Consider the following 16605-nt stretch of genomic DNA (forward strand, 5'->3'; position numbering starts at 1 on the left):
GCAAACAATTGCTCAATTTTAGAACCGAACAGTGTTAGGTTGTGCAGCAAAAGAATATAAAAGCAATGCGTCGACTTCCTTGAAAATTCTAATCCTATAGATCTATGATCTTCTGGGGGCGTTTATATTATATATACCTACATTAAATAATATGCTGTGGTTTATTTTCTGTATTTTATTTACGCTTTCTATATAAAGGATTTATGAAAGTTGTCTAGGAAATTTTAGGGTAAATTCAAAAGAAACTAGGGTAAAATGTGTTAAAAAAAACGTAAGTGGAAACACTGCTTTGAAGTTTTCAAAATTCCAGGGCCGTAAAACAATCTCAAAAAAAAAAAAAGTTTTCAAAATGTCGTAACGATTTAATTTTTTAAATCGTTTTTTTTGGTCTTGGTGTGAGTTATTTTACGTTGTAGTATTAATTTAGAGCAACTTTTAGCTTTATGAGAATATTAGACGATTAGACATTGAGAAACTCTGTTTTGAATTCTCTTTAGACATAACTTGGCTCCAATACTTTTTTCTTCGTTAGCGTTTCGTAAGCCTGCGTAACTATTTTCATTTCTTACAGAATGTTTATTATTAAAAATCAGCATGCCTCGAAGATCGAAAATGAAATGCTATTTCGGATGCCTTGATAACGGTGAGTTTACACTATTTTCCCGGTATATTATTTGCTAACAGAATTATTATTCATAATATAATTAAATGAATTAGCACCAACTAATGGTCCTTCCTATTTCTGCTGCCTAGCTATCATATATGTTAAGTTTTGATCAAAACAGTCGGTATTAAGTCTCGTACTATCACACCACACCTCAGATAATAAAATTGTCTCGAGTGGGTGGAAGTATTTATGTTTTGCAACTCAGCGTATTATATGCTTATTGTCAAGTGGGCCCGAACTAGTTTTTTGAAATGATCAATCAGTCATGCTTTCCTGTTTAAATAAAATACAGCACAATTGATCTCACATCCAAAGTTAGATGATGGCATTCACGTTTTGTTTCCTGGTGTTTGATAACTAAGTTACACCAAGTGGCCTGTGACCACGTTCATCCTTCTACCCAATATAAAATAATGTTTTTATTTTTGTAGACAAAGGTTTGATAATGACAAAATTTTATGGAAAAATTATAAGGAGCACTAAAATGTCTGAAACATGAAAAGATTGATGCACTATATTTGAACCAGAACGTGTTATGTAATATATTAATTTGTAAGTAAGATTACATTAACACTAAATTTTTCATGGTCGTATTTTTTCAATATTTGTTACATACTTAAGATACTTTGTTTCTCCGTTTCAGAAGAGAAACTGATTCAGCAAGGAACGTGAACTCTCAAGGGTACTTAATTTTTTTCAAATATGTTTATAATTGATAAATTAATAATTGAAATAGTTCATAAGAACTAAATTGATGCCAATTTTGTTTTAAAATAGGTTGTTTAGTTCTTATAGTTATAGTATTACGTTTGAATAGTTGTAATTAGTAAGTTAGTAATATATGAAAATACTGATATAAATTTTTGTAAATAACCTTTTGTAAATTCTACGAGAAGATGATTTTAATTAATGATCAAAAGTCAACGGTCTTTAAAAGCATTATTTGCAATTATTTAGATTAACTGTGGAATATATTTGCTAAGTTGTGTTTTCTGTATGAGCAGATATAAATGAAAATGCCCAAACATGATTATGTTTCTTACATTTTCATTATGTGAAATCAATATGCTTGTGACTGAGTATATTAATAATTTATTAAAACTTAAGTGATAGACAGCAACCCCTATGGCACTGCTGAAGTTTATAAGCACTGGTGACCACTTATCATGGGCCGGGTTGCGTGCTCGTCTGCTGTTGAGTGCAATAAAAATTTTCGAAACCCTTTCTATTATTTAGATGTAATATTAGTGTACATTTAATTTGGATTAAAAGATAAATTTACATTTTATGTTTGCATGTGTATGTTTATAATTCATTTGCATGTAACGAACACCAGTTTCTTTTGTAACAAAATGTAAACTAATGGTTTGTAATGAATGTAATTAACTTTAAGATGATTTTCTTTCAATCTGCTGTTTGTTTCATCTAGTATTACCAAAGCTAAAGCATCAGAAACGTCAGAATAGAAATAATTTAGATAGGGAATAAAAGTATAACTAATGTAATCATGTCTAAGATTACTATAAGCGTCATTAAGTACAAACTATCAATATTTAAGAGTACTTTAAATCATCATTACATTTTTTAAACATTTTTTGTTTTTAAATCATGTAATAAAACGTTTGTGCAGAACAAAATGTCACATGTTATGAACATGATTGTGGGTTAATCGTTTCTTAAATTTCTAAATGTTTATAAGAATGCTAAGAATAATTTAGTATTCACTTTAGTGTGTGTATTATCTCTACAATGCTAGTATAAATGACAATTATTGTATGACGAAGCATAGGTAGTGTTTATAGATGTAATATTTTCATACAAGGTCATGATCTGTCACGATCAACTTTAAGCAAGAACTGCTATAGTTAAGAAACAAATTTATTAAATTTAATTCAAATTGTCTACTATGTTTGTAATGGAAAGCTGACATGTTTATATTTCGCACAAATGACTTAAGTGACATTGAATGATTTGATTATCTAGACTTAATTAACTTTTAGATAACTTTCGATTTAATGTTATTAAGTACTCTAGTAGGATTAATCTAGAGGAGTTATTGTTATTCGAAATTTTATACAATTGTACGTTCATACTATCTTTTAACAGTAAATTGTTTGTAATATAGGGAAATTAAATAGCTTACAGAGAATTACAGCTTTTTATTTAAAAAAACTGTTTTCTCTCTGTATGAAAAGGTCTTATCGATTAGAATGCTGAACACAATCAAACGTTCTTTAATATTTCATAAGTACTACCGGGAATTTCAGCGATTCTAAACGATAAGATTTTTTCATAAAGAGAGTTAATTATAAAAAATATTAAAATTACTAAAAAAGCCACCTGGTGGGGGGTAGGGAGATTAATAATCGACAGCAGCGACGCCTGCTGTCCTGGGCTCTAACTAAAGCAAAAATAAAAATGAGAGTTGCGCATCTATCTCAAATATATTAAGTGTATAATCTATGGCAGAATACTAAGCGTCCGCATACTCACTCGTAATACGGACGAAACTTGGAAAATTTGACATCTGAGTTTTGACAGTGGTAATTCAATTTTTATAAGTGAAGTCGGGCGTAGGTGTGCTCTACCCTATGACTCTACCGAAAGAGCACAGTTTCTTAATTTTTTTTATTTTTTATTATTTTTTAATAGTGAAATAGAACAGACCTATAATAACAAATAAAAATCGAGTAGTATTTACATCTTTCCTATACATTTGTTTACATGTAATTTGAACGGTCCATCGGGATACCTAACGTACGATACGGTTTATACGATGATCTGCAAGCGAAGTAATTTGTCATTTCGTAATAAGGTGACACTCTCACTCCACAAAACTTGCATACGTCTGGTCTAGACATAAGCAAGTGTAATGTTCGCTCACGCGGCTCACACTAACTTAAAACCCCTTCGAATCATACAATCCCGTTTTTGCAGGATAGCCGTCAGAGCACCGTGGTATGTAAGGAACGTAGATCTCCACGGTGACCTGGACCTCGAGTCATCAGTAAGTATCTACAGTCGACATCAGTGCGCCATTTGTAAAAAGCGACACGACGTGAGAACCCTCTCATCGTGGCCGCGGGTAACTAAATTCCTGATCTTATGAACCAAATGGTAAACAGTAGACGTCGCCCTAAGCACGTCATTTCGGATCCTCCCGATCCACTTACGGTGATTTAGGTGCTTCAAGCACCGATAATCGTTCTCATCGAACCCGTCGCTTGCGACGAAGGGCTCGGCGAGTAAATTATCTCACAGACGCAGCCCACTGAGTTTCTCGCGGAATCTTCTCAGTGGTTCACGTTTCCGATCCGGTGGTAGATTCTGCGAAGCACTGCTCTTGCTATGGTTAGTGTTAGCAATGTCATCAGATTAAGCTCCGTGAGTTCACTTACTCCCCCGGAGAATCTAGTTTAAGCCCTCGAGGCTAGAATAGGCAGGAAAAAAATACAGTTTCTTACTTTAAAATTAAACTGTATTACTGACATTGTCACCGTCAAGTGTCAGGGTCGTCGTTTATTTGATAACAGCGAAAATGTCAAATTTGTCAACACATTGTCATTATTATTTCTGTTCTTTCAAGTTCCCTTGTTGAGTCACGATTTTGTTCACGACTGCCGTATATATTTGTAATGTAAATGTACCAAGGGAAAAACATTTAACTATAAGAATAAAGATTAATCGGGCTATTATAATGTCGAATATATCAAAAAGACGACGGGAAGGGTCAAGGTCCAAGACCAAGGTAAGAAACGGGTCACATCGTGGCAGACTCACTCATGCTTAAACTTTTCAGAGAACCATACTACATAGTACATCGTATAAAACGATTAAATACATGACCTGTTTCGTGTCACAAATAGTACACCTTTTGATATGACTGAATATCTGAGAATAACATCTGGTCGCAGCATATCTTAATAAAAAAAGAGCGGTTTTATTGTTTCTCATTTTTGTGTTGTCATACAATATATTTGTACCAGTTAAAACAAACATTGATGAAAATAGTTTTGCCAAAAATACTACATTACCTTACTACAAGAGTAGTGTGGGGTCTTAAGCAAACAATCCTTCAACAAATCCCATTTCCCCTTTATCATGCATACAGCTTTTTTTTTGACCAAAAGCATTCCCAGAAAGATTGCAAAACTTCTTAAATTAAGATGTTTTAAATTATTTATGTGTGAATTGTAAAATGAAATTTACTGCTTCACATAGGGCATGGGTGATCATAAAGAGTTTTTGAAGCGCATTACAAAGACCCTATACTACGGGCAGCTGCCTTCACTTCCGTGCCTCAGCCTGCCAGTCACTGGTATACTTAAAATTATTTCTTGTATTAATTTCAGCAAATAAGTAACATAGTAAATAAGATAGAAGAAACTAAGTAACACAATGTTTATTAGATATATTTTAGGAGGATATTTTTATGATAATATACTTGCAAGGAGTCACCATCCTACCTATTTCTGCCATTAATTTTTCCATTTGGCTTTGAAAAGACAAAGACATTTGCATTGCATGTTTTTTTTTTAAATAACTTAGGCCAGAGGTGCATATGGCTATTGGTGAGTGGTTATCATTGCTGATGGACGTCACCAATCCCAGGGATGCAATAAAGCCCTTGCCTTCTGCTCAGTCCTAATGATATTATCTAGTGGTATATTTTTCTAAAACAAATCTAAATTTACACATGGATTTTATGAAATATGGAATTATATGTTGTACAGTACCTGATGTTTTTTTTTATTCATTGATATAATGACATTACAAAAAATTATAGAGATCTCATGTGAGACCTGGTCTTCTTCACAACGCGGTCGTTCACTGCGCCGACTGCACGCGGATTGGTCGGCGAGTATGGCCCGGGCAGCCTGTGTGTCCCCATGTGCGCTAGTGCTGGCGCTCCTTTACCTCGAGAGACTCAACAAGCACAACCCTAATTACGTAGCGGCGGCTGCACCCTCTGAACTCTTCCTTGTGTCTTTGGTAACATTTGTTTTATTATTCTATTATAAGATTTAATAATATTTGTTCATGCTAATTACAATAGAACTGCATTGTGACCCTTAGCACACTACAAACAAGCTTTATGCAAGTAAATTTTTACTATGAGGCAAACTCTACTTGTGCCAACTCGTCTTCCTCATCTTCACTGAGTTCTGTATCGCCCACTAAGCACTCCCATCAGGCTGGTCGTATCTTCCTCTGCATATGAAGGCAATAGTAAAAATGAATGCAGTATTGTTTCTGAGTTGACATGGCTCATCTGATTTTTTTATTGAAATAGCCACTATATCATGTCAAAGAAGATTTGGAGAGAGTGAACAGCCATGCGGGCATGCTTCTGGTACTGCTGTTATCCTTCAGCTTCAAGCCTCTCTGTGTTTACAAGTTAACATTGTTTTCTGTTTGTCACATATGGTTTGCTATTTTCAGATGGTAGGTAATAAATTCCTACAAGACGATGGTGAAGACGATGAGGTGATTTGCTCCGAGTGGGCTGCCTCTGGGGGTATGGAACTGAAGCAGCTCAAGAAACTGGAAATTGAATTCCTAAACGCCATAGTGAGGAAACACTTATTAATTTAGGATACCTAAAAACAAGTCAATTAAATTGCCTCTGCCATACTTAATCTAAAATATGAATATTGCATTGTCTTTTAAATATCAAATTTTAATTTCATTATGATTTTTGTTGTCAAATACATTATAAACATTCTCAAAAAAGAGTAATTAAAGTACAGTTCAGCATATTATAACAGAGCCAATTTTTCTGCACATAGGGACAGGGCTGATAGAAATTTCACTACATTCCAAAAGATGCTTACTGAATGTATCAAAACTTTCAGGATTGGAATATTTTGTGAGCGATGAATCGTTCGAGGCAGGACTGGCGTGGCTTGAGCGGCAGGTTGCGCTGAAGCAGGCGCAGCTCCGCGGCTTCTTCACGTACGGGGACCTGGCGGCCTCCTGCGCCGACGTCGGCCTCTCGCGCCTGCTGCACGGCGCCACGCGCGCCTGCCTCGCGGCCTGCCTCGCCTACACCTCGGGGCTGGCGGCGCTGCTGGCCTCCGCGCTGGTGGTGTCGCACGCCTGGCTCCCCGCCCTCCAGCTCCTAGCCGCTCGAGCAGCCGCGCCACTGAACGACGACCTACGGACCAGCGACTGCCGACCCGACTTGTATACGAACAACGCCACACTGGAGCACCCCGTCGAGTTACTCGCGGAACACTTGACGGAAGCGAGCCTCGTGACCTGCTGCTCTAAATGGACGCAGTACAGAGAGACGGAGTCTCTAAAGAGAAACTGGCATGACCCTGTAACCTTGCAAGGATGGAAGTTTGAACTGTTCTGGTCAACGATTTCAGTTTTTAACTGGCCATACCAAAGTTCATTAGTCAACCCCGTGCAGAGATGGTTGGAAAAGATGAACGAATATGCAGATTTCATCAAACATCGATTCCTCTACCCCGAGTCGGAACCAGACGGGCGGCGAGGCGTCAGGCAGTGCCTCAACTTCAGTAGGCTCAGCTCGTGGGCAGCCAGCTCCTCGGATCGATAGTCGACAGGCTTCGTTTAATTAGGACATGTTTCGACTTGTTTGGAGAATACGGAGTTCACACACCTACAACTCATTGCAACTTATAAACTTATCCAAGATTAGATACCTAGTTTACACAAATCTATACTCGAAATTCCACAAAATATATCAAACTTTAAAACTTCGTCGTCGATATTTTAAAGACATTCTACAAAAAAAAGGAAAATCATATATATCAAAAATTCGAACCTAAGGTAAAAAAAAAAAAACTTTAAGAAAAAACGATACGTTATAGTTGAAATTCCTTAAAAACGATCATATCTTTCGTACAAACTTAAAAGTCTGAAACAGAGAATGTACTTAAGCTTCAGCCTTAACACTTAATTTTAAGTAAACTCTTCCAACTCCATTTTTTCGTGGTGTTGCCAAGTGATAGAACAACTTTTGTACTTTGCCACTTGTTAATTTATATTGTTTGTAAAAGGAATGGGACTGAAAATGTTTCGTTAAAATAAAATTACATAAAATTTCTAAAATATAATATATTTTATACTCGAGTTTATCTATACCTAGACGTTCCTTCGTGCAAACTAAGGATTTATAACTACTCTATATTTTTGTAAGTGTAATGTGGCTAATAAAACAAACACTTAAAATAAACTTTTTATTTAAAAAATTAAATTATTAGTAATAAAAACATTAAGTTAAGTACAGGCATGATTCATTATGACATTATCTTATTCCAAATAATATATATGTATACAATTAAATCAATTTAATATTTAAAATATCACAACTATTACAAAATCATGCTCTCTCTTAGTTGAAAATGGACTTGTGCAGACATGACTGCTTATGATAAGTATCAGGTGGCATGTATGTAAATTGTCCAGTCATCCTAAACAATAAGCAAGGTTTTTGTTGCTAACATTGGTGGAGGAGCTCGCTGCCCACCTGATAAGTGGTTACATACACATCTACAACGTAAATGCAGCCACCTACCTTGAGACATGGGTTCCAAGTCTTGTTTTTACAGCAAAACGTTTGCTCCACTTTTCAAACCGAAATGCAATACTGTATCGCAGCAGAAATAGGTGGCAAGTTTTATTGAAATACAATATGCAGATTGTGATTGCGGTAAACGCTTGAGCGCGGTGGTCTTGACCTCATCAGCAAAAATGCAAGGTTTGTAACTGACGTTAGTCAAGAAGACATATTATGTCCACCTATTATTATATGTTTGCCTATATATAGATATCACAGATATTAATCGTGTGCATTTTAAATGTTTTGATTCAAATACATATGAATAAAATGAGACGTCATTACGAGACGCTACAATTTTTCTTTTCCAGGAATACGGGAAGTCCTTTAGTCAGATCTCTGTAATCTAGAAATCTATATATGAACATCTAGATATGGTACAATATAGCTAGTCTAAGTACACGGGAGTCATTGCTGTTAGTTCCTTTAGCAAATAATACTAGTACGTTATCAAATGGATAACTAAATTATTAATTGATCAAACAATAAATGTGTTCAAAGAGTTCATGGCCGTGGACACAGTGAGTTCGTAAACCTCCGTATGCACGTAGCACTTCCATTCTTAGCTGACACTGGACCCCGGCACCCCTCCGGCCGGCGTGTAAGTTCAATACGTTTAGTAATGAGATTATAAACAGTATATTTCGTCAATATTGGTCCAGTCGCTTGTGGGTGGTCACTCGTACAGACCGGGGTGTAAGTACAGCTTGTTGTTGAAGCCCCAGCGGTCCACGGAGGAGGTCTGCCGCCCGAACCGCAGGCGCAGGCGCTTGTCCACCAGCGTGAACAGCTCGTCCACGTGGCAGTCGTGGGCGCGCTCGGCGAACACTTCGCACAGGACCTGGATGTACCAGGAGCCGGCCTTCACGTCGCGGTGGGAGATGAACCCTGTTGGTCAGTTGCGGAGTGTTACATATAAATGATATTTGCGTATGGAACTAACAGCAAACCATAACTAGAAGTAGCGAACCTGGGAGGGTGGAGTTAGCGATGAGTATGTTGGAGTAGAGCGGCTTCTCGGCGTGGTGCAGCGGCAGGGGCGCGGGGTGGTGCGGCGCGCGGGGGGCCCGCACCGCCCCGTCCCGCGCCACCTGCGGCGCCGGCGCCAGCGCTCCGCCGCCCTGCACGAAGTCCTCGTTCTCGCCCCTGGGGAACGCTTCCGACATTACTGCGCCTGCCCGACTCCGGAACTAGTTGCATGGTGGCACTGGCCTAAGAACTTCTAACTCTCTTATTGATCCCCCTTTTGTCTCTTTTTGCCTATACATCGATAGATTAGGATACAATGAGTCGGCAAGTAATAGTCTATGATTCCGCGACAGTTTGACGCGCAACCGACCGCGCCGAGGGACGAGGTCCGCGAATGTAAAAAGAAAGTGACCTGCAAGCTTGGAAGATGAAGACCTTCGGGAGGTCCGTGAAGTTGGGCAGCTTCCTGTTGTTGAAGTAGTCCACGATGGCGTAGAGCGAGATGAACTTGCCGTCGCTGCAGCGGATGTCCGTGTCGGAGGAGTAGCGGCGCTCGTGGCCGTGCGACGACACCACCAGGAACACGCACTCGTAGCCCGCCAGCACCGACGACATCTGCTCCAGGGTCGCGCGGGTTTGCTGCACAGTACAACGTCATCGCCATACAGACCAGGCGGGCCGAGCGCTATGCTAACATGGCTCGCACAGGCTCGTCGCCGCCGCTCACCTCCAAAGTCAAGTTCTGGTAAGTGAGCACCTCGAAGCCGATCTCTGAGAATAAGTACTTCAACTTGTCGCAGTCCACGTTGACCCCGTCCCTGTTGGGCTCGATGTTCAGCAGGAACGAAATGTAGCTGAACACGACTAGAACTCCTCGCTTCCGGCTCCGCGTGCGGTACAACTGGATATCTGGAACGAGCACTTCCATTATTTCTGCCTAGTTATGCAATAGTTTCAAGTACAATGTCAGTAAGACTTGAAAAAATAACTTTTGCCGAAATGGGTGAACAGGCTAACGGCCCATCTGGAGTTAAGTGGATACAGGAGCCCAAAGACACAAACGTAAACGCTACCTTAAAACATGAAAGCGAAGTCTACATTGTATTGTACAGCAGCTATCCCGCTCTCTAGGCTGGAACTCATGACAGTTTCGCGGCAGAATAGGGAGTGACCCCCGGGATGTGACGGTCGGCTATCGTACTCCGCTGGTTTAATACTCAAGAGAATTGCTCATTCTGCAGTTCTCTAGATCAACATCCAGATTCACAGCCAGATTTCAACGTAATGTCGCTCAAGCCGACTTTCCTGTGCCAACGTAATGTGGCACAGGAAGACAAATGATCAAACGAAGGGCGACTGTTGAAAGTTTTAAATGCACCAATAGTGAGTGTAACACGAGTATACCCCTGCTCACATCGTCCTCGAAGAAGTGAGTGCTCTTCTTCACGTGAAAGCACGGGATGGCGACCGGCTCACTGCTGTTCACGGGCGGCGGCGGCACGGGCGCGTCTGAGCCCGGCCTCGCTGTTTTATGAACATAAAAGTTATCATTGTAGAGAGAGAGAGAGAGAGAGAGAGAGGGAAATTATTTTGCACACTGAAACACAATTAACATTAAAAACACTCTTATTAGGATCAGACTTATTACCTATTAGACCGTGAAATCTTTAAATGAAGGAGAATAAAACCAAAATTACTCACGTTTTATTATTTCATTATTGTTATTTTTTGGTTTGTGTTTTTCAATGGTGAGACTAACGAAGTTATCTTGAGGTCCTGAAAGATCTGGGGAGAAATATCAATATAAAATGGTACCACCCACTACTCGAGTAGAGTTTATTGGTTTATCTGCAATATATACTTTTAGAAATTCATTTGCTGATTCCTTCTTTGCAGTGCCATAAGATATGGATTGGTTTTCAATATGAAGTTTGCAAAAAGTATCTAAATGAATCTGTATGATGATGAGTACACAAATAGGCTGTTAATTCTCTGCTATTAAATTTGTAGAATATGATTCCAATACATGTTGAAAAATGGTTATATTTTACTAACTTTGAATCAACATACGTTATATGCAGAGCTACTTGAGTGCTAACTTTTTTTATTTTTATTGCTTAGCTAGTTGGACAAGCTCACTTATGGTTGGCGACTAGTTAGCAACATTGCCGATAGTTGCGTTAAAGCCTTTGCTCAGTTGTTAGCATAAGCATATAAAAACTCACTAGGTGGTAAAACAGGTCGTCTGGCTCGCAGTTGTAGTGGGCTGTTTGGATCAAGGTCACGCACCAAATCCCAGTGTCCCATCTCACGTAAAGCCTCTAGAAGCATTGTGAACGCCTGAGGACCACGTCGTGTTATCTCTCTATAGAGTATTCGTTTCCGTTCACGAGGTGTGATACTAGTATCCTTGAAAATAAAAACAGTAATATAATACCAGACCAGTCCTCCAATGAACATCAACTTAGTTGCATAGAAGTTGCCAAATACTAGGCTTTACGTCTTGGGTTACCAAAGTTGCTTCCTTAATCAATTATCTACTGAAAGTAGCTTTACAGACGCTGTGAACTGTTCCAAAGAGATGTTCATTTAACATAGGGTATAGTATATGTACTGAAAAAACTTAAATACTATATTTAATGTAATACTATATTTATTGTATGTTTGAAGTCGTCGTGGCCTAATGGATAAGACGTCCGGTGCATTCGTGTTGAGCGATGCACCGGTATTCGAATCTCAGGCGGATACCAATTTTTCTAATGAAATACGTACTCAACAAATGTTCACGATTGATTTCCACGGTGAAGGCATAACATCGTGTAATAAAAATGAAACCCGCAAGATTATAATTTGCGTAATTACTGGTGGTAGGACCTGTTGTGAGTCCGCACGGGTGGGTACCACCGCCCTGCCTATTTCTGCTGTGAAGCAGTACTGCGTTTCGGTTTGAAGGGTGGGGCAGCCATTGTAACTATACTTAGAGACCTTAGAACTTATATCTCTGGGTTGCGCATTTACGTTGTGGATGTCTATGGGCTCCAGTAACCACTTAACACCAGGTGGGCTGTGAGCTCGTCCACCCATCTAAGCAATAAATAAAAAAAGTATATTATATATATAAAATTTGACGTGTATATTTATGTTCCCTATAGATCCCAATGATAGAACTATTTTGAGAAAATTTACAGAATATCTTCAAATTGGCTTAGTGAGTAGGTGGTCCTTTAAATTTTGGTACTGATCTGATGAAACTAATAATAATAATAATAATTTATTTATTAGCCTTGAAAACATTTACACATAACAGTTTGCTAAAAACTCTCCACACTAGGCACCGCCTGTCTCATGGAGTGTTTTACAGGAGTATCTTAAAACTAGTAATAACGGTGCTGAATATACAAGTAAATCAAAATAGTTAACCGAATATTATACATATATATATACACACAAACACACATATATATATATATATATATATATACCTAGTCAGGTCATAAATTCTGTCACATGTTTAATGTAAAATAATTGAAACAAGTTTATTCATTATGTAAACAAATATACAAAAATGAACTTAACAAAACATAGATTCTTATGACACTAAAGTTTATTCAAAATGACCTCCGTGATTTTGAATACAGGCCTTCAATCTGCGCGGCCAGTCGTCTATCGCAGCACGAACGAGGTCCATGTCAATATCGGCGGCTGTCTTAATCAAGGATGTCTTGAGTGACTCCAAATTGGGATGAGGCTTTGAGTACGTCTTTTCCTCCAAGTGTTGCCATATCTTGTAATCTAACGGATTCAAATCTGGACTGGAGGAGGGCCAGTCTTCGTGCCGGATGAAGTCGATTTCACGCGCCGCCAGCCAGTCTTGTGTGCTCTTCGTTCTATGAGCTGGCGCCGAATCTTGTTGGAATACCCAGTGCCTGTCATTGAACATGGTATGAGAAACAGGTTCCACAAGGTTCGTCAGGACTATATTTTGATACACAACTGCATTCGTTTTTACACCTTTCTCACAAAAATGTACCTCTGTTAAGCCCCAATAAGAAACTCCCAACCATACCATGAGCGAGGATGGAAAATGACCTCGTTGGACACGCGGAATACGGTTGCTCGCTTCTTCACTACTGTGTGCGTACACCTTATCATTTTGTTTGTTGTAGCTCTCTTCTACGGTAAAAAATTTTTCATCCGAAAAAAGAATTTCCCGATATTTTTTTCCTGCGTACCGCTTCAACAAAGCGCGGCATCTCTTCAGTCTCAGGTCCATTAGACGAGCATTCAAACGATGTCCTGTTTTTCTTCGATATGCCCGAAGCCCTAAGTCTTCATTTAACACCCTTTTCACCGTGGTTCTGCTTAACCCCATCTGAAGGGCAAACAGTTTCTGCTTACGTTTGGGATTTCTTTGAATTCGCGCCTTCACAGCTTTTATCACTGCTGGAGTCCTAACAGACCGAGGGCGACCACTTCTTGACCTGTCATCTACACTAGAGTCTTCATTGTATCGTTTGATGGTACGATAAACGAATCTTTTGGTTATATTCAATTTTTTCAGTATGTTAAAAATTTGAATTGGCGCGTAACCGCAACGATGCAACGCAATAACTGCAACACGGTCTTCTTTAAGCGTCCACTCCATATTTAAAAATGAGTAAAATTCTAAAAGTATACTTTTTTATTTTCATGAACAATTCGAAATTCGAATTCAATAAACTTTTTTGTGGCCAGCATTCTAAAAGAAAAGTTTTTACTGTGTGACAATACCTATGACCTGACTAGGTATATACATCATACACACAAATAATAAACTCGATCCAAAGATTGGACAGCAAGGGAGCTAGGCTTGACTAGTCCTAATTAAAATACTTAAAATATTTTGAAAGATGTATTCTATTGAAAGATCTTCTCTATCTATCTATTGCAAGATTCTAGATTTTACCTATAAGATTTATTGAAAGATATATATAATATAAGCAAAATTTAATTAACAATTCTCATTTCTAAAAATTGTACCTACAAATATTTCACAAAAAGAGTAATTAGAATGTGCAGCAGAAAGTTTTTCATTTATAAATTATTAATTTTTAAAATATAATCTACATGTATTGGTCTTATTGGTCTAGACTATGAAAACATTTATAATTATAATTTGCATTCCCATGTCCTTGTATGCACATATCAATTAGTTCCGAGGCTTCACATTCCTAGACTAGATTGTGTACTCAGCACATGAAAGAACAGAAACATTGCTAACTAGCTAACCTAACACTTCACTTTTATAAAAATATTATAATTTTACATAAACTCACTCTGTATGGTTCTATCATTTGCTGGGAAAACACTCCCTTCTCATAGAGAGCCATCACCATGGAATCTAAGTCTGTGCCCTCCACCAGAGATGAGAAATTTCTCTGGATTGCTTTCTTGTGCTCCTCTTGCATATTGCATTAAATTTGTTGGATTTAACTTTATGTTTGAGTTACAGATGTAAATGGGGAAGGAAGACAACCACATTTAAATTATTAACAATTAATTGCAATTTAATTTACTACATTCCAAATAGGCTTAAATTTTTATCATATTCTTTCAAGGATATGTGTGTCTGGCATAGCTCCTAGTTATGAGGACTGGAATGTTCCCGTTCTTAGGACAATATTTTGATTAGGTCACAACTGCAGGAACCTTTTTGTAATAATATCAGGATGACACAATTCACAAACACAATTTAGCATGTCCGAACACCTCAAATAAATTATTAAGTGTATAATCTATGGTAGGTGGTATGGTGGTACTTTAACTGGACTTTTTGGCGGGAACGCGAGGAGTGAAGTTGTGTGATTTGTTTTATTTTGTCTATTTAGTGTTTCTTCGGGTTTAAATGTGTAATAACGGTGGTTTATTAACTGTTTAATATCTGTGAAAGTGCACAAATGTGGGAAAATGAAACAAAGCCGCTGGACGTAACTTCTCGGGATCCTCCAAAAAGTCCACTGAAATTTTTTTAATAAATGACCACAATTTTACTTAGATTATATTTCATCCCATATCATTTCAATTCATTTCATTCAATTTCATCCCAGTTGATTAATATCTCAAATTAATCATCTTCATTTCATTTCATTTCACTCTATATTATCATTTTTCATAAAAATAAGAATATAAATTAAAATAAGAAAATGACTTAAAAGTCTCAGTAACCAGGTCATAAAATCATTTAAAAAAAAATACTTTAACTGACTTTTGGCGGAAACGCGAGGGGTGAAGTTGTGTGATTTGTTTTATTTGTCTATTTAGTGTTTCTTCAGGATTAAATGTGTAATAACGGTGGTTTACTAACTGCTTAATATCTGTGAAAGTGCACAAATGTGGGAAAATGAAACAAAGCCGCTGCACGTAACTTCTTGGGATTCTCCAAAAGTCCACTGAAAAAATCTCAGTAAATGACCACCATTTTACTGAGATTATATTTCATCCCATATCATCCCATTTCATTTAATTTCATCCCAGTTGATTAATATCTCAAATTAATCATCTTCATTTCATTTCGTTTTACTCTATATTATAATTTTTCATAAAAATATAAATTAAAACAAGACGTGACTTAAAGGTGTTAGTTACCAGGTCATAAAATCCCAAAAAAAAACTTATTCTCTGCTGTTACAGCTTGCGGTTTTTTGACATTTCGCAAAGAAATTGGGTGTCCGAAAATTATTACGACGATTGTATGCTGTTCTCCGCTAAAATACTAGTTTGTTGTTCAATTGCTTAAGTGTAAATTTTTGTTCAGGATGAAGATCACACTTTTATCAGTTGTAATATTTTGTGCAGTTTTCGTTTTATCTTCGGAATATGAATTATCGGACATTGTATCCGCCCGAATTGAGGTTTATATTTTTTATATATTATTTTCAAATTTATTGAAACTAACTAGAAATTTAAGCACCTACAAATGATTCTATGTTTTCAGAGTTGTCGAGGGTGCTCATTGAATCGTCTTCCAGAAGTAAAACGATTTGTGATGGATGATGCTCCTAACTACGATCGTGTCGAAGTGAAATTTATTTCTGGCGCTCCACCAGAGCTAGTCCTCCTCGGAGAGGGAGACCATGAGCTCGAGAGACTACCTTTATCTCATCTCAATCAGGAACAGTGCAATGAACTTATACAGAGCAAAGGATTCTCAAATAATAATAAATCTGACTTATAAACTACTTAGTGTATACGGTACTGTACATTCCACTCATAGAAATAGGTACTTATGTTTTATACAAATGTCACAAATATTAAACAACAATTATACTTCGGTGGTGACTTGAATAAAATTATAAATATTATTTTGATTGATTGATTTTTCTCTATCCTTATGGCTTCC

General features: G+C 37.6%; 3 protein-coding genes and 1 long non-coding RNA gene across 5 annotated transcripts; 3 read left to right on the forward strand and 1 right to left on the reverse strand.

Annotated features, from left to right (window-relative positions):
* Window positions 1-284: 284 nt before the first annotated feature.
* LOC149502252 (uncharacterized) lies at window positions 285-2816 on the forward strand. Of its 2 annotated transcripts, XR_016323708.1 has the most exons (4): window positions 285-395; window positions 572-643; window positions 1099-1219; window positions 1311-2816. It is a non-coding gene; the product is annotated as an uncharacterized LOC149502252 (long non-coding RNA). The 2 variants fall into 2 exon arrangements; XR_016323707.1 differs by lacking the exon at window positions 285-395 and having other exon boundaries at window positions 504-643.
* A 1337-nt stretch (window positions 2817-4153) lies between these two features.
* LOC114245351 (uncharacterized) lies at window positions 4154-7874 on the forward strand. The gene is given in 6 exon segments (XM_028177497.2): window positions 4154-4415; window positions 4889-4985; window positions 5454-5659; window positions 6110-6238; window positions 6523-6529; window positions 6532-7874. Coding segments are annotated over 6 exon segments (1194 nt in total). The 5' UTR covers window positions 4154-4364; the 3' UTR covers window positions 7236-7874.
* Window positions 7865-14942, reverse strand: Dronc (Death regulator Nedd2-like caspase). The gene is made up of 8 exons (XM_028177487.2): window positions 14543-14942; window positions 11453-11636; window positions 10929-11012; window positions 10632-10751; window positions 9955-10136; window positions 9640-9866; window positions 9229-9404; window positions 7865-9146 (listed from the first exon to the last, which is right to left on the reverse strand). The coding sequence occupies exons 1-8, from the start codon at window positions 14672-14674 to the stop codon at window positions 8935-8937; spliced, it is 1317 nt and encodes a 438-aa protein (XP_028033288.2). The 5' UTR covers window positions 14675-14942; the 3' UTR covers window positions 7865-8934.
* Window positions 14943-15889: 947 nt separating this feature from the next.
* On the forward strand, window positions 15890-16567 carry LOC114246334 (selenoprotein M). Its single transcript, XM_028178812.2, has 2 exons — window positions 15890-16117; window positions 16201-16567. Exons 1-2 carry the CDS (start codon window positions 16022-16024, stop codon window positions 16438-16440), a joined length of 336 nt encoding a protein of 111 aa, XP_028034613.2. The 5' UTR covers window positions 15890-16021; the 3' UTR covers window positions 16441-16567.
* Window positions 16568-16605: the final 38 nt, after the last annotated feature.

The sequence above is a fragment of the Bombyx mandarina genome, chromosome 10, assembly GCF_030267445.1.
Source record: "Bombyx mandarina strain Sakado chromosome 10, ASM3026744v2".
Lineage (NCBI taxonomy): Eukaryota > Metazoa > Arthropoda > Insecta > Lepidoptera > Bombycidae > Bombyx > Bombyx mandarina.